Source organism: Elaeis guineensis, chromosome 4 (genome assembly GCF_000442705.2).
Source record: "Elaeis guineensis isolate ETL-2024a chromosome 4, EG11, whole genome shotgun sequence".
NCBI classification, from domain to species: domain Eukaryota; kingdom Viridiplantae; phylum Streptophyta; class Magnoliopsida; order Arecales; family Arecaceae; genus Elaeis; species Elaeis guineensis.
The window spans coordinates 8,694,754-8,722,382 of record NC_025996.2 but is presented as its reverse complement, the minus strand read 5'-3'; the positions used below and the strand labels follow the sequence as shown (position 1 = coordinate 8,722,382).

At 39.1% G+C, this 27,629-nt stretch overlaps 1 protein-coding gene across 3 annotated transcripts; it reads left to right on the top strand.

Moving 5' to 3' along the window:
• The first annotated feature begins 1,669 nt into the window (after window positions 1-1,669).
• Window positions 1,670-27,629, top strand: LOC105044042 (E3 ubiquitin-protein ligase UPL3). 3 transcript variants are annotated; one of them, XM_073255464.1, is made up of 19 exons: window positions 1,670-2,969; window positions 3,792-3,902; window positions 4,062-4,178; window positions 4,317-4,484; window positions 4,562-4,723; window positions 8,757-9,008; window positions 9,086-9,207; window positions 9,332-10,751; window positions 18,037-18,132; window positions 18,402-19,985; window positions 20,086-20,316; window positions 20,403-20,507; window positions 22,719-22,799; window positions 22,893-22,961; window positions 23,043-23,171; window positions 23,298-23,420; window positions 23,500-23,680; window positions 26,339-26,962; window positions 27,394-27,629. In XM_073255464.1, the coding sequence occupies exons 1-17, from the start codon at window positions 2,088-2,090 to the stop codon at window positions 23,563-23,565; spliced, it is 5,718 nt and encodes a 1,905-aa protein (XP_073111565.1). In that variant the 5' UTR covers window positions 1,670-2,087; the 3' UTR covers window positions 23,566-23,680; window positions 26,339-26,962; window positions 27,394-27,629. The 3 variants fall into 3 exon arrangements, with proteins under 3 accessions (XP_073111565.1, XP_010920124.1, XP_010920123.1); XM_010921822.4 differs by lacking the exons at window positions 26,339-26,962; window positions 27,394-27,629 and adding an exon at window positions 23,893-24,220 and having other exon boundaries at window positions 23,500-23,669; XM_010921821.4 differs by lacking the exons at window positions 26,339-26,962; window positions 27,394-27,629 and adding an exon at window positions 23,893-24,220.

Sequence of the window (27,629 nt, the reverse complement as noted above, 5' to 3'; positions counted from 1 at the left end):
AAACTTAAAAGGCAATGTTACAGAGGTTAGGCATGGGAGTCACTTAGCTCACGGAGGTTATTGAATTTGCAATTTGTCACAATACTTTGATTTTTTGCGATAAAAAGAAACGGTGGTTGCAACTTGATGAGTCTTAAGAGGTGCCCAAATTTGTTTCTCTCCGGGACACGGACAAGGGGAACGACAGTGGGTGGCTGAGAACTCCACTTAAGCCTGGTTCAAATAAGTTCTCACCCAATTTTTGACCAAGTTTCCTTTATTCTTAAACTCAAAATAAAAAAAATAATTAACCACCTATTCAAGCAATAGTGGTCATAAGAATATGATTTGGTAAACATGTTTTATCGATGGTAGGGATTAAAACCAGAGATAAAAGAGGTGGTTCCTAAGAGAAGTTATTATTTAACTATGCTTGGGATTAAATGATTGGTATCACAATAAGAATCTGAGACTCATGAAGGTAAAATGCATATTGAAAAAAAAGAAATTCAGGAGAAACATGCATCTTGGACTCATAAGATGTTGAGCCAGGGGCACTAACACTTGACTCAGACTATTTCAAGTCATGTTGTTCGAAAATTTATTTTCGACAGGAACATGATAAAAGTAAAACATGACAAGAACTTAGGATTTTTTCTTTGTTTTACATATATCAATTATGATTTTCTATAATTATAGTTTATCCAGAATTGGTTGAATTGGAGAACGGAGAAAGTTCTCTTAGGGGCCCATATGGACAAGAAAACTGGAGAAAAAGTTTTTGTTGGGCACATGGCTCCTTTGAATTCTGATATTTTATGTATTTTTTCTGAAATATGATTGAAGAGTATGAATTTTTTAGACTAGCTATTTTCTTGATAATGTCTATCAAGCAAGAAGTTCAGAGAGAAAAAATCTAGAGCAACTATTATTTTTAGTTTATTAATATATGTGTGTCTGGTTATAAAATAAATTTTCTTGGAGTAAATAGGTTTGCTAATTTTAAACCTTTTTCGTTCCATATAAGCAACAAGATGGAATAATTTATAAATTTTAAATATATTTGTTTTGATCTTGAAATAAATTAGTTAAATTAGTTCTTTTACCTGTATATGGTGGGCATAAGTAGGACATACAAGTTAGGAAGATTTTTATTCCATGGAACCCCCTTCTAACATGTAATTAAGTAAGGAGAGGCACAAAAGTATAATTTTTTAGACGACATATGGTATGTTTGAGAATATATTGAAACTTTTTCACTTTTTTTTTTTTTTTTTTAAGGGAGTATTGAAACTTTTTCACATCCGACGTATTAAACGAATGCTGTTGACGCTTCGGTTTATCTATTTATTTATTTTTTTAAGGGATCAGGGTGGGCTAATCTGTAGCCGCTGCTCTACACTCGCTGGACTCGAGAAATTTTGAAGAAAATTCTTTTTTTTTTTAATTTTCAAATATCCACACGTGCGGACGCGCAATTAATCCAAGCTCCACACATGCGCACGCGCAACGCGCGTTGCTGTGCTTGACCCAATGCGACGAATGGAATCCCACCACAGAAGAAACCCGAGGGCAACGACCGACCCAAAGCTGAGGTTGGCTGGCCCCAGCTTGCGATTAGAAGGCCCAACCGAGCCGAAGAGGGCGCCACCCACTCGACCATATAAGCAAAGCACAAAGGCATATGCTCTACCCCAAAAGCAGCCCCCTTTTCTCTAGAGGAAACTTCCACACCCCAATGCCCCTCACCGCCGCGAAACCTCCCATCCCCTCCATTTAATCACCAAACCCCCTACCGTATCAAAATCAAATCCCCCTCCGATCTCCCTCTCCTCTCAACAAATCCCTCTCCTCTCTCCCCAACCTCCAATTCTAACAACTCCGATCGTCCTCTGCTCCCCAATCCGAAAACCCTAGAGCGATCCATAGAGATCAATCCGGAACCTTCCACGCTCTCGATCAATCCGGCTTTCTTGATTTCTTGATCCTTGCGTCGGCGTAAAGCTAGGGTTTTGCCCACCGATGGTTAGGACATGACCGGGGCCGACGCCTGATCGCCGCCCCCGCCGCCACCGCCGCCTAGGGCGAGGAGGGGTCTGTGTCTTTGTATGGAAACGCGGAGAAGGAAGCGGGCGGAGGCCTCCTCATCAGCGCCTTCTTCTCAGGCCCCCACCACCCGCGTCTCCAAACGCTCCCGCACCTCCGCCGCTTCCGCCGCCACCTCCTCCAATCCCACCGCCCTCCCTCCGGCCGCCTCCACCCGCTCCCGTCGCAACCAGAACCCTCCCTCCTCCGTCACCGCCGCCGCCCCTGCCCCCATGGACTCATCCGCCAGCGACTCCGCCGGCCGCCGCCGCAGCAGCTCCGGCAAGAATCACCAGCCCCCGGTGGAGCGCGACCGGGAGTCCTCCGACAAGGGGAAGGAGCGAGAGCCGGAGGCTTCAAGGTCTAGGGACAGGGATAGGGATGCTGAACGGATCTTGGGGTTGAGCTTCGATGGTGCGGGAGCCGATGATGACGATAGTGAGGGTGGCGTGGGTATCCTGCACCAGAATCTGACGTCCGCCAGCAGTGCCCTTCAGGGGCTTCTCCGCAAGCTGGGCGCTGGGCTCGATGATCTCTTGCCGTCTGCTGCTGGGTCGGCCTCGTCTTCCTCGCACCAGAGCGGGCGGCTCAAGAAGATCCTGTCGGGGCTGAGAGCTGATGGCGAGGAAGGGCGGCAGGTGGAGGCGCTGACCCAGCTTTGTGATATGCTGTCGATTGGGACTGAGGACTCCCTCGGATCGTTCTCAGTAGACTCGTTTGTGCCAGTCCTAGTCGGCCTGCTCAACCATGAGAGCAACCCTGACATCATGCTGCTTGCTGCAAGGGCCCTCACCCACCTCTGCGATGTCTTGCCGTCTTCTTGTTCTGCGGTGGTGCATTACGGTGCTGTGCCATGTTTCTGTGCCCGCCTTCTCACGATTGAGTACATGGACCTGGCAGAACAGGTATGCTCTTTCTTTTTCTCCTTTACTTCGTTCATATTTGCTTGCAAACTCGGTGTTGTGTGCTCTCTGAACTGTATTCTGAATGTTTAGGACCTTGGGCTTATTTGTTGTTCGATTTGGTCGGAAGCTTTCATGTTTTGAGGACTGACACCCATCTGCTTTTTGCTATGTTCACTATTGGTGCCTTAGGAACTCCAACTTTGTATGTTGATTTATTGGTTTGAATGCAATCTTGTTCTATAATTGACACTTTAAAACATGACTGTGATATCCTCTTGACGGGTGCAATCGGGCTTAGAGCAATCCACCTGTCTTCTTGTCCATTTCAACTGCTACTGCCCACTCATAAGCCCTATTTCATCATCAGAATCTCTATCTGGATTTAGAATAGGGTCTCTTTCTGGGTTTTATAATGTTGTTTGCCTACCAGACTCAGTGCAGCATGCATGGCTAGCAGTTTGGGCATTGAGTTCTGTAGGAATTTCAGTAACTGGTATATGTAGAAAACATTATTTTATTTAGGCACTGTGTTATACAGGTAGGGTGAGTTTTAGTAGAGTGTTGAGATAGCGGCTCGAAGAAAAATTTTAAATCATTTCTTGTGTCTCAAATTTTTCATATGATATGTATGCATGACATCTTTTTTCCTCTTTTCACCTGTTAGCAACCACTGCAGATAGTGTGCGCGCCTGCACACACACACAAACACACAAGTACATACCCTCTGTGCTACATGGATTGCATCTGCATCTCCTTATTTTCAATATTTGTTTCATCTGCCAATCTGGAGCTCATTATTCGCTTTGCTCATGTATTTCTCAGTCTTTGCAAGCTCTCAAGAAGATATCGCAAGAACACCCTACTGCTTGTTTGCGTGCTGGTGCACTTATGGCAGTGCTGTCTTACCTTGACTTCTTCTCCACAGGAGTCCAGGTATTATATAGTTTCTAAGTATACATTCTTGTTGATTTTTTACTTTTAATGGTCACTGGATGTTTGTTTTACTTCTTGAAAGGCAAATTTCTCCTCCTCTTTAGCCCCCCACTTTTTTTTAGCATATTGTGTTCACATTAGTTGTCAATTTCTTTTCAGAGAGTGGCATTGTCCACTGCCGCGAATATGTGTAAGAAGCTCCCATCAGATGCAGCTGACTTTGTAATGGAAGCAGTTCCTTTGCTCACAAACCTTCTTAACCATCATGATTCAAAGGTAAATCAGATGTTATGTAGCTTATGACTTGTGAATTATATATTGTCTGGTTAAACCGATTGCTGAACTTTTACTAAAATTTTAATAACTTAATTTTTTTGTTGTCCATCTTATGCTCACCACTAATTTTTATGGCAGGTATTAGAACATGCCTCTGTTTGTTTGACACGTATTGCGGAAGCATTTGCTTCATGCCCTGAGAAACTGGACGAGTTATGTAATCATGGATTGGTTGAACAAGCTGCTGGGCTTATATCTGTCAGTAATTCAGGAGGACAGGCTTCTTTGAGCACATCGACATACACGGTATGAGCATTGTGAGGCTGTTAATCCATTGATGTAGATTTGTTTTGCTCAAGCCTATTTTGAAATGTTCATTTCAGGGCTTGATTCGCCTTCTCTCGACATGTGCAAGTGGATCTCCATTAGGAGCTAAAACTCTTCTCCTTCTTGGAATCAGTGGCACACTTAAAGATATTCTTTCAAGTTCTGGTCTGGTTGCTGGTGTTTCTGTTTCTCCTGCTTTAACGAGACCTGCAGAACAAGTATTTTATGCGTTTCTTACTCTTGTTGTGTTTTCTGTGTGTGCTGGTTGGTTTTTTTTGAGTCCTATGACATGTTCTTTTAGAATATTATTACATGTTATGTAAAATTGTGTTGATGCATATAAAAATTATGGCGAATATAAATGGTAACTAATGCATTTTAAAATAATGTGCAGATGGATGGATATTATCTTAGATGGTAAAGCAATTGTGATTAATGTATTATTTAATAAGGCTGACTATTCGGCAAGCCACTTTATGGTTTCCATCCCTTTTTGGATAGATGGTCCATCTTTACTGGTACTGTGCTGGGCATTAGAATAAGTGATATCATTTGATACTAAATAAAGTGTACAGGGCTGAAATAGTTGCTTCCTTTAAACACCTAATTATTGAATATATTTTGGAACTTGCACAACAAGATCTAGCCTCATGAAGGGGTATTTCCCTTGATGAGGCTATTAATTGTCTTCATTCAGACATTTTAAAAGTGTTAAAAGCCAAATAATATCCAATTTGTTTAGTGGCCATTTTACGTAGGTGTGCTGCAAGCAGGCATCGACGCAACTTGCCTAAGGATGGGCAACATAGGTGTGTCATGCTTAGACTATCTATTGTGGGAGTTCAACTATTAGGTGGTTCTATTAGGGATTTAGGAATGTTAGGCAGGTGGGTTTCCACCAAGCTTCACCCTCTTTTTCCCACATCTGATGGTTCATAGATTTCTTTGCTTGGCCATGGCTTGCAAATTACATGTTTTAAATAATTCTTATTTAGTTATCACCTTCCAACTTTATTTTGATTATTTATAATTTGATTGAATTGCTTGTTGCATCACCTTTGATCATGTTTCTTTTAAGTGATAAGTAACAATCTGGGGAATGCGGGACCATCCCGAATCACCTGATTCAGTGCGTATTGAGTTGTATTGGTGGCAAATTGGGATGGTTTTGGCATTCAAAAGGAGAAACTGGCAGAGGAGGCGGAGAGGGAGAAGGAAAGAGGAAAAGAGAGAGAAATAAGAGGGAGGGAGAGAGATGGAGGTTGGTGGATGGCTAGCGGAGGACTGTCCATGCCCAGTGAGGGGCACAACCCTTTGTAGGGCATCATCGACTGTCTGCCACCCTCGATTTCCCTCCCTCCCTCCCCCCTCTCTCTCTTTTTCTCTCTCCCATTCTTCCTCTCCCCCGCCCTCTCTGCCACGTTGGATTGTGCTTTGCCAGCCTTCTCCCTCTCCTTCCCTCCCTCTCTCCCTTCTTCCATCTCTCTCCTCCTCCTCTCTTTTCCTCTCTTTTGTTCTCCCCCTCGCCCAGCATGGAATGGCATGGGATGTACCGAACCATGCTACCTACCAATTGGTACAGGCCCCAGTATCAGCACGGTGATCCTTGAGTAACACTATCATGTAATTTGCATGAATAGGTTAAATTTTCCAATAACATGTCATGTTACTTTGGAATAGGCCCTTATATAAATTTAAAAGTATCTTTCTCGTGATTTATTTTTGATTTATTTATAGATATAAATTAACTTATCTATTATTGTTGTATATTTCTTTATAGATATGTGAGTTTTAGTTAATTTATTTTTTGGTCATCAATTGCCTACACTCCTGCTTAAACATGGGCCTTGCAGCTAAGTTCTATGCAGCCTTCTGAGCATTCGGTATATCGAGACCTTCAGAACTTATCATCTGTTATGTGGGAAAACTGTTGAAATATAGGCTCAACTTTTATCAGAGGTTTTTTTTTTGTTTTTAAATATTCTTGTCAAGCTGTTTCAGATTTTTCCAAATAAGCATGTTGTTATATCCACAGAAATAGATTTAAATTGGGAAAAATGGAACTTTTATGCCTTTTGCAGGAGTAGCAGCACAGCCTCGGGAAGAGGGTGAAACATTTGATGATTTATATGGTGATCAAATGTGATCACTGAAACATTTCTTTGCTTTCCCATATTGTAACTGAAATTAATGCTTGCTTGCATACTCTTATAATGGCTTGCAAGTTTGGCTTTTCTCTTATATATGATATGTATATTTGTTAAGTAATATCTTTTAGATAAATATGAAGTTTTATCAATTCTCATCCATCAGTGAAATTTACATGAGAAAAAAGGGTTTATTCAAGTGTTAGAAGAATTATAGACATTACTGGATGTATTATAGAAGGTTTTCCTTTCTTGAATAGTACTTCTAAGAAATTTATTCATAAATTCTAATCAATAAGAGATTGGACATAAAGAAGTTCAAGCACTTATATTAAGTTGAATCTTGTTTGGAAAGATTAGTTTAAAATATAAGGAAAAAGTGTAGGATTTGTGTGTCGAGCCACCACTGGATATGTGCTAGTGGGGCGGAGAAGTTAGAAGACTCGAGCCACCTGCCACTGCTTTACTTCACGGAGTTAAGTCACTGCTTAATGAATTAATTTACTTGTAATCCACTATTCAAATCTAGATTTGATGGTTAGTAAAGCAAATGAACTGGATACCCTTTGCTCTTAAGGGGAGGGTAGTCCGTTTCTGGAAAAAAAAAGGTCATTAGTAATGGTTATGATGTAATCATCAAGAGTTAAATGTGATATCAAATGTTAGCTTGTTAGTAGTGAATTGTGATTCATGAATAGCTAGAAAATGGCTTATTCGTGATGTGGTTAGGGTCTAATTATTAAGAAATCTCCATGCTCAGCATAACTCTGTTGCAGGCAAGGGGTTGGGAGTATTTTATTCCTTTTTCATCAAATGGCTGAAGATCCTTAAGGATGATTTCTCAGGAGACTTTTTGATAAGGGTTTTCATGAAAGATCAACTTGTGATGCTGATAGAGGACAGTCTCTAGACATTGCACTGCACGTCTTGAAGTCAGGGCATAGAGTCAAATGAGAAAAAAGCACAGAAAGATGCTTGCTGTAGGTGCAGAGCCTTTTTATCAATCACCTTAGAACAATGATGCCTACTATAAGTAATGATGCAGATAAGGGAAGTTCCCAATGCTAGATTATCGGGATTATCTACTCTTCTCAGCTTTCCCCCTTGAATTGTGGCTTAGTTATCTAAAGGCAATAGTGAAATGATATGTCCTGACCTACGCTAACACTAATATGCATCAAAGTAGAAAATCCTGATTTTTGACCTGATTAAACCTGAAGCTCATGTTATTCGGTATCTGTCGGACATTGATCTAGATGTTTGGTATGGCAACAATGATATATATAAGATATAAGAAATTGAATCCTAGTCAGCTTTTATGTGAAAGGCTTGTGAGATAGCTGATGACTTCTGCTCTCCAGTTGTAAGATGCTTGCTGTGAAGGTTGGCTAACCTATGTAGCTATATCCTTATCGTCTGATAGTGTAGCTCTCTCATATTTTTTGCTCATATTTTATAGGTCTGAGTTATTTATAGATCTGTTATAACTCACGTTTCTCAACAAAAATAAATCTAACTAGCACAAACACATTTGTTATGCATTAATGCTTGCATGCAGTAATGCCAGACATGGTAATATTTTCTCTGGCTGAGTCACTCACTGAAGTTGTAGATGATGGGATATGGATTGTTTTCTGTGAATGGTGTGCCATTGGAAATCTTCCACATGGTTGATTAATGCATATGGAAGTGTGTGTGCGCGCGCGCGCGCGCGCGTGTGCATGTATTAAATTATGTTTCCTTCTTTCTTATCCATCTGTGAACTAGGAGTATTTAGTTCGACACTACTATTTGGTTATAAGCTTTCCATCTTCACAAAATGAACTTGTTCCATTTGTTTACTGAATGATGGTAAGAAATGGAAGTTGGTGTCATGGTAAACAAGTAACATAACTTTCATTCTGTGACCATGCTATCTTAATTAATCTTTGTATGACTTGCATGAAGTCTTTTCTTCCATAAATTATTTAAGACCTGTTAGGACTTAGTAAGATTTTACATCTTGGAAAAACTTAATTGTTCATATTTTTACCAATATGGCGATCATATGGACTTCTCTTTATGATGTTTAGAGATGCAACTAATTTCTTTTATTGTTATTTAGATTTATGAGATTGTCAACCTTGCGGATGAGCTCCTTCCTCCTTTGCCTCAAGGAACCATTTCTCTCCCAATGTGCTACAATGTTCTTGTTAAAGGATCAGCTGCAAAGAAATCTCCTGCTTCCTCTTCACACAACAAGCAGGAGGATATTGATGGAGCAAAAAATGAAGTTTCATCTCGTGAAAAATTATTGCATGAGCAACCCGAACTTCTCCAACAGTTTGGAAAGGACCTACTTCCTGTTCTGACACAGGTTCTTGGTTTAGGTGCCCCCTGCCCAATTTTTTTCCCCCTTCATACATTTTAACACCTGCTTTATTTGTTGAGCAGGTATATAGTTCCAGTGTAAATGGCCCAGTTCGTCACAAGTGTCTCTCCGTTATTGGGAAGTTGATGTATTTCAGCTCCGCTGATATGATTCAGGCTTTGCTTTCTCTGACAAACATTTCCAGGTACTATCGTGAATATATTATATATAATATGTAGTTATCGTCATGGAGATTCTTGTAGGGAAAAAAAATCGAGAACTTTGTACTCATGGTCTAATAACTGTTTCATTGTACTCCTGATGTGCAGCTTTTTAGCAGGTATATTAGCTTGGAAGGATCCCCAGATCTTGATCCCTGCTCTTCAGATAGCAGAGATACTAATGGACAAGCTTCCTGGAACATTTACCAAGATGTTTGTGAGAGAAGGGGTTGTTCATGCTGTAGATGCGTTAATATGCTCAGGTTCCTCAAATACGGTTCCTTCTCAAGCATCCATCTCTGAAAAGGATGCCGATTCTTTACCAGGGTCATCTTCACGTTCTCGGCGTTATCGACGGCGTAATGGTGGCTTAAATACAGAAAGCAGCTCGGTTGATGAGTCAAAAGGTTCTGTAACAGGACTTGCTGGCTCTCCTCCAACATCGGTAGAAGTCCCAACTGCAAATTCTGGTCTTCGTGCTTCAGTCAGTTCCTATGCCAAGTCTTTCAAGGATAAGTATTTCCCTGCAGATCCTGGGGCAATGGAAGTTGGAGTTAGTGATGATCTTCTTAATTTGAAAAATCTTTGCTCAAAGTTGAATGCCAGTGTTGAAAATGTCAGGACAAAAGCTAAAGGTAAATCTAAGGCTTCTGTTGTTTGTTCCTTTGACATCTCAGCTAGTACCGAGGAACAATTCAATGGGGTAATAGCAGAAATGCTGGCTGAACTAACTAAAGGAGATGGTGTATCCACATTTGAGTTTATTGGCAGCGGAGTTGTTTTGGCATTGCTAAATTATTTATCATGTGGAACATTTGGAAAGGAGAGAATTTCAGAAGCTAACATGTCTAAACTTCATCAGCAAGCACTCAGACGATACAAGTCATTTATTTCAATTGCACTTCCTCTTGACGTTAAGCAAGGGACCGAAACTCCCATGACTGTGTTGGTTCAAAAGCTTCAGCATGCTTTGTCTTCTTTAGAACGTTTTCCGGTTGTACTGAGCCATTCATCAAGGTCATCTAGTAGTGGAAGTGCACGCCTTTCCTCGGGTCTTAGCGCGCTATCTCAGCCTCTTAAATTACGTCTATGCCGAGCACAAGGTGAAAAATCTCTTCGTGATTATTCATCAAATATTGTACTTATCGATCCACTTGCAAGTCTAGCAGCTGTTGAAGAGTTCCTTTGGCCAAGAGTACAGCGGAGTGAGTCTGGACAGAAGTCATCAGTGGCAGCGGGCAACTCTGACTCTGGAGTTGCAGCTACTGCAGCATCATCACCATCCATGTCAACTCCAACAGGCCGTCGCCCTTCAACCAGATCTAGATCATCGGTAACAATTGGAGGTACTGCTAAAAAGGACTCTCATGAGGGTTCAGCAAATTCTTCAAAAGGAAAGGGTAAAGCTGTTTTGAAATCTACAACTGATGAGGCAAGAGGACCACAAACAAGAAATGCTGCACGCAGAAGAGCAGGTTCAGAGAAAGACTCAGAGTTGAAACCAGCACATGGCGAATCTAGCTCCGAGGTTTGGTTTATGCTATTGAAATTATGGTTTTTAGTTGTTGACATGATGCTCTTTCTTTGCCCCAATATTTATCTTGGTATACATAGGATTATGGGGTTAGTTGATAAACTTGGTTCTGGGGACTGGTTCATCCGATGCACCGGAAAACAAATCATGATTCGTGAACTTCTACTGCAGTTTTCTTTGCCCATGGAAAAGTGGTGATGATCACACCACTTATTTTGTGATCAAATTATTTTCTTGATGATCAAATGATCATAGCTGTCTGGTCATGCTCTAGAAAACCTACATTAAAGCCCTCTAATTATCATGCTTCTCGAGTTAGACCCCACTCTATCCTACTTTAGTAGTTGAGTCCAAGGTTTTAAGTCCTGGCGGGATGGGGGGTGTCCCAGCCCTCCCATCCCATTCCTGTGAGAAAATGGGATTGAGATGGGGTTGGGACTCTGAAATCCATTCATGCGGGGATAGAAAAAAGATGAAAGAAAGAAAAGAAAGAATGATGAAAAAAGGAAAAAATTAAAAGGAAAGAAGAAGAAGAAAAACTAAAGAAAGAAAAGGAGAAAAAAAAAGGAAGGAAAGAAGGAAGTAAAGAGAAAGAATAAGAAAAAAGAAATAAAGGAAGGTGTAAGAAATAAAAAGTACAATGAAAGGAAAGCAAGGCAGAAGAAAATGAAAGGAAGGAAAGAAGAAAAGAAAGAAAGAATGGAAAGGAGAGAGAGAGAGAGAGATAGAAGATTTCTATCGGGATACATGATCGGTATTGTTGTTGGGATGGGGCGGGACGGTGGGGCGTTCCATTCCATGGAGTAAGCGGGACACCTCATCTCATGCGATTTAAAATCTTGATTAAGTCTTATCAGCATTAGACTTACTTCTAATGTTGTTTTTACTTCTCTTTCGACCCTTCCATACATCATGGGGGTTTGTTGCTCATCAAGAATTAGCAAAATGCTAATTTGTAACTAAGATGATAGAAATTAGCTGTCCAACCTACCTGATACTCTCTTGTTCGAAAATATATTTCAAGCATACCTCTCTTAGATGCTATTTAGTTGGGATGCTTGGGCACCTCTGACCTTGTTGAGCTGCATTGAGGGTTAACTGGGCAATTGGGACTATCGTTTGAATATCTATTCATGTGTGACAACCATCTTGATTATTTGTATTTCTATTAAAAATCAACCATATCTAATATATATATACATATACATACATACATACGATGTATGTATACATATATATATATAGATATATATGTATATGTGTGTGTGTGTGTGTAATACATGTATGTATATGTATATGTGTGTGTATATACATGTATGTATATGTGTCATTATATATGTATGTATATGTATATGTGTCATTATATATGTATGTATGTATGTATGTGTGTGTGTGTGTGTGTGTGTGTCTATATATATATAGATATGTATGTCTATATATATATAGATATGTACATGTATATGTGTGTATACATACATACATACATACATTACATTACATACATACATTACATACATTTTTATATATATGTATACACATATATATCTATATAGGTATACCTATATATACATACACACACACACACATATGTACATACACACACATATATATATGTACATGTATATGTATATGTATGTATATCTATATGTATATGTATGTATATATATATGTGTGTGTGTGTGTGTGCATATATATATGTATATATGTAGATGTATATGTGTGTGCGTGTGTGAGAGAGAGTGTGTGTGTATGTGTGTATATATATATATATATGTATGTATGTATGTATGTGTGTGTGTGTATATATATATGTATGTATGTATGTATGTGTACATATGCACACACACACACACACACACACATACATATGTACATACACACACATATATATATGTACATGTATATGTATATGTATGTATATCTAAATGTATATGTATGTATATATATATATGTGTGTGTGTGTATATATATATATATGTAGATGTATATGTGTGTGTGTGTGTGTGTGTATGTGTGTGTGTGTGTGTGTGTATGTGTATGTATGTATGTGTGTGTGTGTGTGTGTGTGTGTGTGTGGGTATATATTAAAATGGAGGCATCTGCATTGGTAGTGCCTTCATCCGCCACGTGTATGTCTTGCCATCTCCTAAGCTTACGTATTCAGCTGCTCCAAGCTGCCCACCCACGTAAAATACAGAGGAAAAATTGGGAGAAAACATTTGAAAAATCAATGAAAACAAAGGAAAGGCGTTTCATTATCTTTTTCGTAGATTTGTGGTGAAGAGAGCATGGAGATTGGAGGGGTTTCTTGGGTTCTGGTTGGGGTTTTTTCTTGAGCATATGGGTTTTTGTGTGAGTTGTGGTGTGAGTGGTAGAGGGCCGAGAAGGTTGAGGGCAGGGGTGCGGAGGGAGCTTTGCGGCGGTCGGCGAAGGCGGTGGGGAGGCTGTCTATTGGGGGGGGGGAGGCGGAGGAGGGTGAGGGCAAGGGGAGCCTTATGGTGGTAGGTGAAGGCAGCGAGGAGGTAAAGGGCGGTGGGGAGGCTGTTGGGGGGGGTGGTGGAGGGCGAGGAAGGAGAGGGGCCATGATGGGCATGGGGAGGGCGGTGGTAGAACCACATTGATTTCCTCTGGATGGAAGTTAGGGTTTCGTTCTCGCTTCCCATCCTTTCCCCATAAATAACTCTGTGCTCCTCTTGCCCGTCTCTATCTGGTCTGTCTCTGCTTCTTTCTTTTGGATGCCAAGAAGAGGCAAGCTCCATCACCTTCGAATCCTGATATGTTTTTGTAGCTTTTTTTTTTTACATGTTGGAGAAGTGATTACCGGTGGAGGTTTTCCTCGTGGCCGCCGTGTATCAGTCAGGTGCTAAACTCATCTCTTCTCCATCATCTGCTCTTTTCTTTTCCTAACTCAGGCGTCATGGCCTAATGGCAGATCTGGAGATATTTTTAGGTTTTTTTTTTAAAATTTTTGCTGACTTTTTTAAAAACTTTTTGGTTAAATCCGTTGGATATATCTCTTTTCGTGAGTATCCTTCTATTTCCCTTCATTTTTTTTTTCTGAATGTGGAGAGCAATAAGATCTTCTTTGTCCTCTATATGTTTGATCTAAGCTTGGGTAAGGGCCTTTGATGAAGGGGGTTTTCTGGCCGAGGGACTTGGCGAGGCTCGTGGCAATGGCGGTCTTGCTGGTGCTGAGCTGGCCGATGCGATCTTGTCCTCGCGGATAAACTGGAGGATGAGGCTAGCGGCCTTGCAGGTGGACTACTGGCTGATCATACCCTTAGAGACGGCATCGGCATCTAGAGCGGAGTCGAGGTCCAGGCCATGGATGTGCAAGTGGGCGCTGATACGCTCAATTCTGATGAGGTCCCAGCTCTCCGAGAGTCTCTTGAACTCCGCCATGGCATCGGAAAGAGAGAAGAGAGAGCGAGCTTTGGAGGTGAAGAGCATAGTAGAGAAGAACGAATTTTAATATGGGAAGAGGGTGAGGGTTTTAGGAGGAGCTAGATGGCAAGAGACCCATGGGGAATCCCAAATTAAAAAAAAAAAAAACTTATAAATAGCTTATAATTTACACTATATACAAAATATATTTTCTATTATTTTAATTATTTTTGAAATGTATATAGAATAGATATTAATACATTTTCAAGAAAAAATCGCATCCCGTGCATGGCATGGGGTTATAAGCTAGTTGCTAATATGAACATCACAAACACAAACTTCAATATCTATTATTCTGTATATATGTGGATGCAATGATATTGAAATGTCATGTTGATGTTGACAAACAAAAATTTTTGGAGTTCGACACTACCTTGTACCCTAGCAATGACAACCATTCTGGTTCTCAATTTGCAAAATACTGGTCTCTCCAAGACAACCATTCTGGTTCTCAATTAACAATTTACTGACTCGCCAATATGATGTGCCATTCCTTATAAATCTTTTCCTTTAATGTTCTCACTGTCTAATAAAATCTTGTTATCTCCAACGTAGTGAATCATTCCTTGAAGTTCTGCCCTTTCTAATGTTGCTCGCTGCCCGTTTGCTTGTGCTCCATATATTCATTCACCCTTTTATGGCACATAGAACCTTGAAGTGTTAAATGAAGGTTTGAAAGTGTACTTTTGGCATCTGCTTTCTGTATGCTGAGTGATTTCCTGTTTGGTGATTTGACCATGTAGATACAAATATGAAGGGAAAAAAAACAAAAGAAGAATGGTTGAAAGTAAAGACAGTCAAAAAAAAAAAGAGAACAGTTTCAGAGAATTTTATTTTGGAGACCACTGGTTGTATAGATTATGATGGTTTTGGCCAAATCTAAATGTTTAAGAGCTAAAAATAGAATATGTTAGGAATCATGCTTTATCATGTTGGTTTGATATCTGATTCTATTTTTGGATGACAATTCCATATATTGCAATCTTTCTTTCTGTAAATAATTAACCCAGGTTCACAAAACTGATCTCACAAATTGTGAAGCTGCACTTCTGGATTTTATCTTGGCAAATGTCTGTTCTCTTGTTTCTTCTCAAAAATTCCAAAAGTTCAATTACATTTTGGGGTGGCAACAAGTTGGGTTTGGTTTGCTTCGGGCCTGCTTGTGCTGAGTCTGGTCAGAAAACTCTCAACCCACATTCAGGGTATTTATAATCGGGCTGGAAATTGTTAAGATCACCCTACCTATTTACTTTATATAAACCCATACCCACCACCAGCCCATTTAATTTTTTTCTCATCAATCATATATTTAACTGAAAAAGAAAGCAAAACAAGATATGCAAAATGACAAACAGCAAAATCAATTATAGCTTCAAATATACCATCACAATCACAATTGGAAATTTCACAAATATGTGACAGCCATAAACTAAGGATCGAATTAGCTAAAAATGCAAAGCCACATCCCAAACCCATCATGCAAAGCCACATCCCAAACCCATCACTCTCTATAACCTTTTAATATACGTTATTTTTAATTTTTTGTGAACTGAACCATGTGGAGAAATTTAGAGAACTATCAACTATGTGTGGTCCGGGTGCTGGTTGATTCATGACCATTTCAACCATCAAGCCCGGCAACCCATCTGGTTCGGAAGATAAACAAAGGCTCACCATTCGAAATCAGGATAATTTTAGGTTGGCTGGAACCATCTTGACTTCAAAAAATCCCACCCAAACCCATTTAAGTGTGGGCTGGTGGGTGTGAGTCAGATTTTGCCACCCTTAATTACACTGTTTCACTTCTATTTTGCATGATTAGATCAGAAGTCTGGGAGTGTTGTGGGCAGAAGAGAGAACATTTTAGCCTAGTTAACTTTTTCCTTTTCTATATCTAAGAAAAACACCCACCAATGCAGGGTTTAATTTATCGGACATGAGAATATTGATGCAGGTGTTCTCCACTTAATCCTTGGGGTAAATTGTGCGTAGAGGATTTTAAAATCAATATCTTTCTTCATTTCCAAATAAGAAAAAGTGTGTTCTCATTTTGGTTGACTTCTCTTTGCTCTTGCTTGGATGGTCGGCATTGTGGGCATATTTTGGAAATATTAATCACATATATTACCCAACACAGTAGTGTTACAGCTTTTTTTGATGGAGGATTGTCTACACTTTGAATGTTATGATTTGTGTTCTGTTGGTGGGCTTGAATGTGCCTTGCCTGCTGGTTGATTCTTTAGCAGATATTTATCTTGTTCTATTCCAGTTGGGCAGCTGGGGATGGTCATGTATCATGACTTGTGTGCAAATTGTGTGTGTGTGTGTGTTTTTTTTTTTTTTTTTCTCTGGGGCGCGGGGTTTGGCGGGAGGGGGGGGGGGAGTTTAGGTTCCATCATTGCTTGGTCAAAACGTCCATGTGGCAAATCTTAGCCATTGATAATTGGAAATGGAGTTTGCCTGTTAACACTCCCTAGTACTTTGGTAGCCCTAGTGGCTTAATGTCTACATCCTGTAGACCACTATTGGGGTGCTTAGGTTTTTGTGGAGGTGCAAGTCTGATACATTTCCTTGTTTGAATTGTATATTCATATGTAGTAGTTTTGTCAGCTCTATTTTGTGCTGTGAACTTTATGAATCAACCTCACCCAAGCATCATGCATGGCGGAGCCAATGGCTCTAAAGATCAGCTTTTAATATTTGCATTCGGCTACAATTACAGAATTCTATAATGGCAGTGGCAGTCTGGTTATTGCTAGAGTTCTGTTCAATAAAATAGTAGTGAAAACAAATTTTATTGTCACTGAGGCAAAGAGTGCTTCCAGTGGTTGTCTTCCCAAGAGAACGCTTGAAATTGAGGAATATATGTTGGATATTAGGGACATGAGCAAGAACAGGGGGTATCTTGTTCAGAATAAGTTCCCAGAGAGAGAGAGAGAAAGAGAGCCTAGAAGGTTGCCTAATCCATGAGATAAATTGATTGTATGCAAATAAATACTCATTGGTTGTTTAGCATACCAAAACCTGCTATATAATTGCCATATTCACTGTTGCAGATATGCTTGTGATGTCTGCATGTTATCATTCACCATCTCTTTCATCATCAATGTCGTTGCCATCGTTGTCATTTTGTCATCATCTTTGTAAACACTGTGCTGGATGTCCATATACATGCTGCCGTATTGTATTTTTTGACCTCCTGTACTGCTTTAATTTTTTGGTTCAACTTGAAAGACTGTCTTTGATTGTCAGACGGTAAGAGTCTGAAGCTATTATCTAGTTGTGGTGATTTTATCCTTCTCATGGTCAATCCTGGTCTTGTTTATAATAAACTTATATATTTCTTCTTGCGACCACCTGAATTCCATCACCACCTGAGAAATCTTGGAGTCTGTTACCACTATGCTGTGGTGGCCTAGAGGCATTTATGCTGTTGTCTACTCTTTTTTGCAGTCTGATGAACTAAGAATAGAAATCTGGCCATATCTAATTTCTTTATATATTAGTAATTCTGTATATGGCTTTTAATGTCATGTTTGTTTGGAAAGGCTGTCCTTTCTCAGTCTGGCTTGAGTGACAGTAAGATGCCTACCATGTGAAGAGCTCGAACAGACACTGGTGCTAGTTTGATGTTGCTGTTAGCTATATTCAATTAGAATAAGAAAACCTCAATGTTATTTAGGATTAGGATGTCGTCAGTACATATTGGGATTTCTTTATAATTTACTAAACATTATCATTTTTTTGCACTATGTTCTGTTATTTTCAGACAATGTTGCATGTATGTTTGTGCATCATTATCATTACCTAATATGTCATTGTTCATGCTATGCAGGATGAGGAGTTGGACATGTCTCCTGTTGATATCGATGATGCTCTGATGATTGAAGAAGATGATGTCTCAGATGATGAAGATGATGATCATGATGAGGTTATCTGGTTAACCATATATTGTTGTGTTTTAAATGTTAACTTTTACACAGTTGATTAAGGACTTCTATTTTTCTTATGACTGCTGATTCATATTACCATCCAACTATTTGTCTAGCATAGGTGCCAAAATGTGATTTTTATGTTTTCCAATATATAAATACTGTCTATCTGGGACCAAATGGAAATGGATTTTGACATAAGTTCCTTCTGATCTTATTCCACATTTAATTATGTTGTGATGGTTGCTGATATTTGTTAGTCTTTCAGGTCCTCAGAGACGACTCTCTTCCTGTTTGCGTACCAGACAAGGTACATGATGTCAAATTAGGTGATCCAGCTGATGATGCTACAGTGTCTTCTTCAAGTGATAACCAAGCACAACCATCATCTGGTTCTAGTAATAGAACTGCCTCAGTTAGAGGCCCAGGGTCTGCTGAATACCGAACTGGAAGTACTTTTGGTTCAAGGGGTAGTGCAATGTCATTTGCTGCTGCTGCGATGGCTGGGCTTGCTTCTGTGAGCGGGAGAGGTATCAGAGGTGGTCGAGATCGTCATGGGCTGGTGTCCGGTGATAGTGTAAAGGACCATTACAGTAAATTGATGTTTACAGCAGGAGGGAAGCAGCTCAGCAAACATTTGACCATATATCAGGCTATCCAACGCCAGCTTGTGCTTGAGGAAGACAATGATGAAAGGTTCAATGGATCTGACCTGCCTAGTGATGGAAGCAGGTTCTGGAGTGATATATTTACTATAACTTACCAAAAGGCTGATAGCCAGGTTGAAAGGGCTTCTCATGGAGGTTCAACCTCAAAGTCTAAATCTATTTCCTCTTCCAAATCTGGTTGCGACTCTCAGTGGCAGCAAATGTCCCTTCTTGATAGCATCTTGCAGGGGGAGCTTCCTTGTGACCTCGAAAAGTCTAATCCCACTTACAACATTTTGGCATTATTGCGAGTACTGGAAGGTCTGAATCAGCTAGCTCCTCGCTTGAGAGTGCAGACAGTGTCTGACGATTTTGCTGAGGGGAAGATTTCCAGCCTGGATGAACTCTATAGGGCTGGTGCAAAGGTTCCTTCTGAAGAGTTTATAAGTAGCAAGCTAACCCCTAAACTTGCTCGGCAAATTCAGGATCCTCTTGCATTGTGCAGTGGCAGTCTTCCTTCATGGTGTTATCAAATGACTAAAGCATGTCCTTTTCTGTTTCCTTTTGAAACACGGAGGCAATACTTCTATTCAACAGCTTTTGGACTATCCCGTGCATTGCATCGGCTTCAGCAACAGCAAAGTGCTGATAATCATAGTTCATCAAGTGAAAGAGAGGTCCGTGTTGGTAGATTGCAACGGCAAAAAGTTCGTGTTGCTAGAAACCGTATCTTAGATTCTGCTTTAAAAGTTATGGACTTGTATTGTAGTACAAAGGCTGTTCTTGAAGTAGAATATTTTGGTGAAGTTGGCACTGGATTAGGCCCAACTCTTGAATTCTATACTCTCTTAAGTCATGACCTGCAGAAGGTTGGATTAGGATTATGGAGGTCCAGCTCTACATCGGACAACTCTGTGATGGATATTGATGGAGATGAGATGAAAGATGGAAATACTGATAATGGTTCAGCAGAAAAGAAACTTAGTTCTGATTTTGCTGTTGGAAGTAGAGATCTTGTCCAAGCTCCGCTTGGTTTGTTTCCTCGCCCTTTGCCTCCTAATACAGATGCTTCTGATGGAAGCCAGTTCTCTAAGGTTGTTGAATATTTCCGTTTGGTTGGTCGAGTGATGGCAAAAGCTTTACAAGATGGGCGGCTTTTGGATCTGCCACTGTCGACTGCATTCTACAAACTCGTCTTGGGTCAGGTAAGTTACTAAGGTACAAGTGTATATGATTTTGTATTCTGATTTCCTGTGTGACATTTGGTTATTTTGGTATCACATGTGAATTCACGGTTCGCCATAGGAACTTGATGTGCATGACATTATCTCATTTGATGCTGAGTTTGGGAAGATACTGCAAGAAATGCAAATCCTTGTTCGTCGCAAGCAGTTTCTAGAGGCAGCAGCTGGTAATGATCCAAAGACAATTTCTGACTTGCGTTTCCGTGGTGCTCCTATTGAAGATCTGTGTCTAGATTTCACACTTCCTGGTTATCCTGATTACATTCTTAAAGGAGGAGGAGAAGGCATCTTGGTAAGAAACAGAATGTTTAGCATTGTTCACCCCTAATTCATGACTATGTTAATCCAATATTTTTGAATTACTGATGACCCTTGCAGGTTAATATTGACAACTTGGAAGAATACCTCTCCTTGGTAGTTGATGCAACTGTTAAGACAGGAATTATGCGGCAGATGGAAGCATTTAGATCAGGGTTCAATCAGGTAATTTCAAATTTCTGGATCGCCAGTAATTGCTTTGCAGTATTCACTAAATTTCATGCTTCTCTTTTGTTTCGTTTAGGTAAACTTAGGTCATGTCTTGAATGTCTTGAACTAGGTCATATGCTAGGTCAAGGCCTATTGCAGTACACATGTTACAGGATTGAGAAAAAAAGAATATTTTCATCAAAATGGCAATAGGGCAATAATCTTAATTAACAAATATGCTATTTAAAACCATGCTGAAAAATCCATGGTTGATTAATTTAATCATAAATTCATAATTGATGTGCATAAGAACTATCATTGTATATTTTTATGCTAGTCTACATGATATGAACAAGTATATAATAAGTGTGACAGCATGTAGCTATAGTGCATGGAAAGTGAATAGTGAACACTTTAATCAGCAGATGGTTGAGTTCGTATCCATCATTGACTAGGATAACTTTCACTGCTCGGTTATGGTTCAGCTCTAACCGGTCAGATGTGAAGATTCTGTTTTTGAGGGCTGATTTGCCTGACCATTGCTGGTTGATATTGTAAGGCCCTGCAGGCCATGCTAGACTTGTCATTGTGATATTAAAGGATACTGTAGATTGTCCAACATGAAGTAACTCTTAATCCCAAAGAGTCCCAAAATATTCATCAACTGTAAATGGCGACATTAACCTTTAATATGAAACCTTGTTTGAGACAATTGAGCTGCTCCTCGTCTGCACGTCTATGGTGGTTAATTTTCATGCTTGACCAAGTAGTTATAAGAGTTGGTCAGTTGATGACAAAATAAACATTCTTTATGATCATAAAAGCTACTATCAATGACCCGACACTTGTACTGAATTAAATTTATGCAACAACTCTGTTAAATAATATTATAATGAATGTGTACTTTTCCATGTTCCAATTCCATGCATTTCTTTTACTTTCATTCGTGGAGTTCCCTGTATTATTTTGTTTGCTTTAAACATCCCTCATGCCCTGGACACCTCTCCCCCACTCTCCCCAGTTGGCTGAGCTAGTGATTATGTACATGCGACATGAGACATTCCAAAAGAAATAGTACACTTCTGAAAGCATTGTGCATAATATTTGTGTCAGCTACTCCAGGATTAGATTACAGGTCAGGCCGAGTACTTGGACCAAACACAATGAAAGGATTAGGCCCAAGTTGATCAGAAGCACCTAAGTGAATAGGTTGAATCTAGGATATGATGAACCAAACTACTCTACACTTAAATTCAGAAAATTAGCTGGTTAGGATGTCAAGATCATATTATTCTGACTCTACCCTTAAACCCAGAACTAAAGATATAAATATACCATAAAATCAATATGTGAATCTGAACCCAGTAAATTTCTTTTTCATTAAAATATATGAAGTTCTAATGGGAGATATAGAAATGGAAATGTGATTCACCTGGGTGAATGACTTGAGACTTTTCAATTATGGTCCATCTGAAGATTAAAGGGATTTAAAGTTATCCTGTTTAGGTGATGTGCTGTCAGACTGAGACGGTGGTTGTTCCTTATTTTACATGAATTATCTTTAAGTAAATGTTCTATTCACTTAAATGATGTATATGGAAATAAGGCCTTTTCTTTTCAGTTCTCTCTCTATTCGGTCATAATTCAAAACTATTGCTACCATGAACTGCAGTTTTTGGAGTATTGTGGCACATATGCATGCCTGTGCCACTGCCAGGCAACCCATACTGACATTTTCAACACCTAAAATTTTGTGACTGCTACATAATGTCCATGACTATTGTTGCTGGGTGTCAGCGCATATGATTTTTGTCACTTGTGGTTGTACGGAGGTTATAGTGGGTCAGATGGGATTTCATATGTTTAAGTAATTAAGGTTTCTATTATGTTAGTGCAGCATAACAATGGAAAAGTGCCTTCATGTTATATAATTGACTGCAATGCTTTGACAAATTCTTCTTGGAGAAAGTTTTAGGAACTTTCTTTTTCCTCGATGTACTTCAACGTGTAAACATGGCTTAGGCATGTTACTTCTGATTTAAAAGTAAGAAAATTTCAGCTAGAGCAGTGAAAATAAAACAAAGCTGCAAGCAAACAAAAAGGTTACACAGCATGTGTGAGGTAGACTCATATGTCTGTTGATGATCCAAGCCGTTGTATTCTGTCTGAGATTCTGTATATGTTAGGTTATGACTCCTATGTTCCTTAATTGACAATTGGTTTCAGGTCTTTGACATCTCATCTTTGCAAATATTTTCTCCACATGAACTTGATTACCTGATCTGCGGTCGTAGAGAATTGTGGGTGGTAAGATAATTTTTATCAGCAGTTGTCTACATATTGATACCTTACATGCATCATTCTTGGGACTCTATGAATAATCATTACTACATGCTGCAGGCTGAAACACTGGCTGAACATATTAAGTTTGATCATGGATACACTGCAAAAAGCCCAGTGATTATCAATGTATGTGCTCGTTTTAAAACATTTAACTTTCTGCACAAAATTTTTTCAACTGCTATATCTGAGTTTCAATTGTTCTTTCAGCTGCTCGAGATCATGGCAGAATTCACTCCAGGGCAGCAGCATGCTTTTTGTCAATTTGTGACTGGTGCTCCTAGGCTTCCACCTGGTGGTCTGGCTGCTTTGAATCCAAAGCTGACCATCGTGAGGAAGGTATATTGTTTATATATATATATATATATATTGGGCAGTTGTTTAACATGGTGCTGCTTAGATGCGTTGCTGTCAACATTTCCATGCTTGTGCTTTAATTAGTTCTAACTAAATGGTTGATGACAGCATTCTTCGACTATCACAAACACATCATCAAATGGAACTGGAGTGTGTGAATCAGCTGATGATGATTTGCCTAGTGTTATGACCTGTGCCAATTACCTTAAACTTCCTCCATATTCAACAAAGGTTTTTTCTCCCTTCTCTTGAACTTTCTCAGTTTTGAGATTTGCCTTCATGACTGCAAGGTTGGTTATATTCATTGCAGGAAATCATGTACAAGAAACTGCTTTATGCTATCAACGAAGGCCAGGGATCATTTGATCTGTCATGAGCCAAAGACCAACCATCAATTATGGATACTTCATCTGCTTCTTTTTAAATAGATTGCCCATTCCATTCTGCTCAACATCAGTCTCTTCTTGCACTTTTATACAGGTAACATCAAGGTCAGTCTCTACCTCAACCTCTATGTCAGGTCTTTTTTTTTTTTCCTTTTCTATACCAGACTGATTTCTCTCTTTTGTGGGTTTGGTTACGTCTTTTTTTTTTTGGGTTCGTGTATATGCTCATTCCTCCTTGTAGTGGCCCGACAAATGTTACTTGTTTTGGCTGAATTTCCCTTTTTGTTCTTACAATAACTTGCATTATTCACTGTCAGCTAAATGAGATACTGGCCCGGCATTTTGAAGCTTTGAAGAGGGAATGCAGAGCTCTGTGCCATTGCTTGTAAATAAAGATAAAAGTTTCATCTTATTTATAAGTTCGAGTATGCCAAATAGCTCTTGATGTCTTGAGGAAGGAATATAAGAAAAGAAATGAATCTTTCAAATTGATTTCAGCTGTGCTGCAACATCTTCTCCCCCTTTTCAGTTTTTTGTTTATGAAATTTGGTGTAATAAATGTCTTCCTTTAGCATTGGGTTGGACGCGAATTAGAATATAATTTTTTGTTTGTCCAGAGGATGAATCGAAGTTATTGCACGATCATGTGGATGACTAATTGGTTGTTGTGGTTTGATCTCGCCTCACTGATATACCACTAAAAATAAAATGGAACCAGTGACTTTGCTTGTTACCTTTTTGTCAAAATTGAAAAAAAACCGTGGGGCTCGTTTAGTATGGTCCTTTTTTTGGGATTTTTGCTTTCAAAAAGTCAATTTAGAGTAAATATTGTGTATGATGAAACCTTTTTGATTTTTGTGGAGTGAAGGAAATCATGGGATGGTTGAAGCTGTACGCAAATGCTATCTTGAACTTCAATCTCAATATGTTATTTTACTAATTTGTAGGAAAATGAAAACATAAAATGATGACAATGCTGAAGAGGCCCTTGGAGATATTTGTGGTTACGGCCGATCAGGCTTGAATTAGCCAATTGGCAACCGTATCCACTTGCAGGGTTCTCCAATTCGAATGGTCATTAATTTATTTTCAGTATAAGCGTCAAGAATGATCATGGAAAGTGCTTAGGCACCAAATACATGTTTGGTGTGTTCACAATTGGATGAACGAGAAGATTAAGGAACATTTTAGTATTTCATGGAGGATCCTGGTCTAGTTCAAAATAGGGTTTTTGCCGTTCTTTGGGTGGATGAGAGATCCACGGAGGCCCGCCTGGTATTCTCTTGCGGTCTTCATGTCTTTCGTTTTAAATTGAGAGCTTAGCGTTGATTTAGTTTTCTCAATTATTTCTAGACTATTTCTAGCAAGAAGTATTTAATCAATATATAAAAAAAATTATAAAATAGCTCTCACTCTGATGGTCCAATTTGTTAACCATATATCCTAACTTTAAAATTGCGTTATGAAAAGTAAAATATCATAGATGAGAAGATTGCTTTAACCTATAGAAATATTTCTTTAAATGATGCATCTTATTTTTTTTAATCCTTTTATTACAAAGCTCTCATGTTGCTGCATATGGATTATTTCGTTTAACTCACTATTAAGAAAATCAGCCTTTACGTCTAATTGTATAAATTCTAAATCATAAAAAACAACAATGGCTAAAATAAAACCATGTCCTTACGCGAGGGATAGAAAAAAGATACTTGACAGAACTCAATTTGGCCAGCAACTTTCGGTAAGACTATCCCATTCTCTGATGTTCTGGAATCTTTGCTATCATGCTAAGAATGTTTTTTGGCTGCTGCCTGACCTTCTGTGAAAGAGCTGAGGTTTGGAGCTGCTTGTCCAAGAGCACTACACAACAGAAATTATCCTTTCAACAGGACAGAACAAAGAGAAATATCTACAAAATTTTTCTTGTTCTATTTATTGAATGGAGCTTGCAATCCACTGAAGACAACATTTAGGATTGTTGTGAATCCTTTACTGCCATTGGTTACTCCATGGGTAACTAGGATTCCAGCATACCATGGAAGTAATGTCCATGAGCAGAATAATAAACCATATGTGCACCCCAACACCAATCCCTTTACAAGCCCACTTTTCTTCCCAAACTTCAGTGAAGTTTCAAGTGACCTTGAGTAAGCTTCAATTGCTCTCTCTTCCCCAACAAATGAGTACACAGTGTGGATGTGTGAGATCACCTGATCCGGGAAAAGGTTAGAAGTTGCACTAAGCCCTACCCACATGTTTACAAGTGAAGCAAACTTTGTATTGATAATGTCAGCTCAAGGGCCCATGAAAAAACAACTTGTCTGCCTAAAATCAGTGTGATGGAATTTGGAACAACTGCATCTTAAGCTTAGTCCTCGTAGAAGAATGCCGCATATCAATAGACAGATTACCATTCCCAGGCTTTTATACTTTTTTGCAGAGAAACAGAACATGTCTTTGACTGTTGCTTTTATTAACAAGAAAATAAATGAATGCTACTTTATCAACCAAAATCTATGTGGCTTCAATAAGATAACATTGTCTTTTTCTTGAACTATAGACTTATGTTTACCTCCATGGCCTTGTCAAAATAGAAACTATGCAAAAGATTTTCTTGTCAGTAGCAGTTTAATTATTTATTTGGATGATTTTATAATTATCAATGAAATTTTTATAATTTGGATGATCTAGCATATACTTTCTGTTGCCAGATGGAATCTACTTTGCAACATTTTAAAGATAGTTTGCATTGCATAGGAACAGATGATGGAGATGCAGTGACACATCAAATTTACAAGGACACGAGGTTGAAAACAGCTACCTCTTCTGCAACTTTCCCTGCTTCAGCATATGCAGCCTTACCCTTCCTTGACAAGCTGGACATTATTATGGTATATGTGCCACCAGCAATGACCACTAAAGGAACAATTGCTAGAGTAAGGAGTGTAAGCTGCCATACTGATGAAAATCCCATGATAAATCCAACAAAAAATTGGGAAAGGTACCGTAAAGAGTGGCCTAACTGCATAAAATACATGGAGAAAATTAGTTTCTTCACTGATATTAAGCAAATTATCAGACTCCTTGATAAGGGATCTGAATCAAGCCAAAATCTATAGCCCCAGGATGGGAGCTTGCATTAATAGGATGCATCATTGCACCGGTGCTTTCTTTTGACTCTAAAACTTTTACACAAAGTTTATCATCGGAAATACCTGCATCAATATTAAGTTTCTTGATTTTTGTTTTGTAGATTTCCAAGACGTCATATTAAGCATATATAGTGCCTTGAAGTAGTTTAGGAAAGCATGTATAAATTTTTTGATATGTTTACCTTGTCAGCTAAGGCATCTTGCACAAGGATTGCATCACTGGAGATATGCTGAAGTATGTTCTCATTTGTGGCAACTGTATCAAAAAAGCTTATGTCTTGTTTTAGAACAGCGTGAATGTACTTCACTCTCAAACAAGCTGTTTGTCTCTCTCCAGTTACTGCCCAAAATGCTACCCCTGCATGTATGTTTATGAGATGTCATTTGGTTTTGGAATGCTGACAGTTACTTTTACCCAAACAATTGAGACTGATACACATGAAAACAATCCTCTTGGAATCCATGTGGGGCAAACAGCACCAATGTACATGCTTAGATGTGCAGATTCTGATGTCAATTGTGTCTATGATGTTTTCTTTTCCTTTTTTTTTTTGCAAAAAAAAAAAAAAAAAAAACTCTGCTGATGAATCAATAGGGATGGGATAGTTTAGAAATGACAGTAACATTATCTGCATTTATTAACATCAATGAGCCTAACATTTCCAGGATGTACCTCTCCATGCCGTTGCCATGACCAGAAGTCCTAAATACACCAACTGCAATGCATGCTGCAATCAAAGAAAAATTCAGAAGTTCTTGAAAGCTCAGAATATGAAAAATATAATGAGGAAAAGAATGTTTTCAGGTATGTATTTAATGATTGAGGATGGAAATTACTTTAATTATGTTTACTATTGATTTGTGGGAACAATCTCATTCAGGAGTATAAGTGATGGTTGAAA

Coding starts and splice junctions, on each gene's coding strand:
- LOC105044042 (XM_073255464.1), top strand. CDS start 2,088: ATGGAAACGCGGAGAAGGAAGCGGGCGGAGGCCTCCTCATCAGCGCCT. Junction 9,009..9,085: donor TACTTCCTGTTCTGACACAG/GTTCTTGGTTTA, acceptor TTTGTTGAGCAG/GTATATAGTTCCAGTGTAAA. Junction 23,172..23,297: donor AGCTGACCATCGTGAGGAAG/GTATATTGTTTA, acceptor GGTTGATGACAG/CATTCTTCGACTATCACAAA.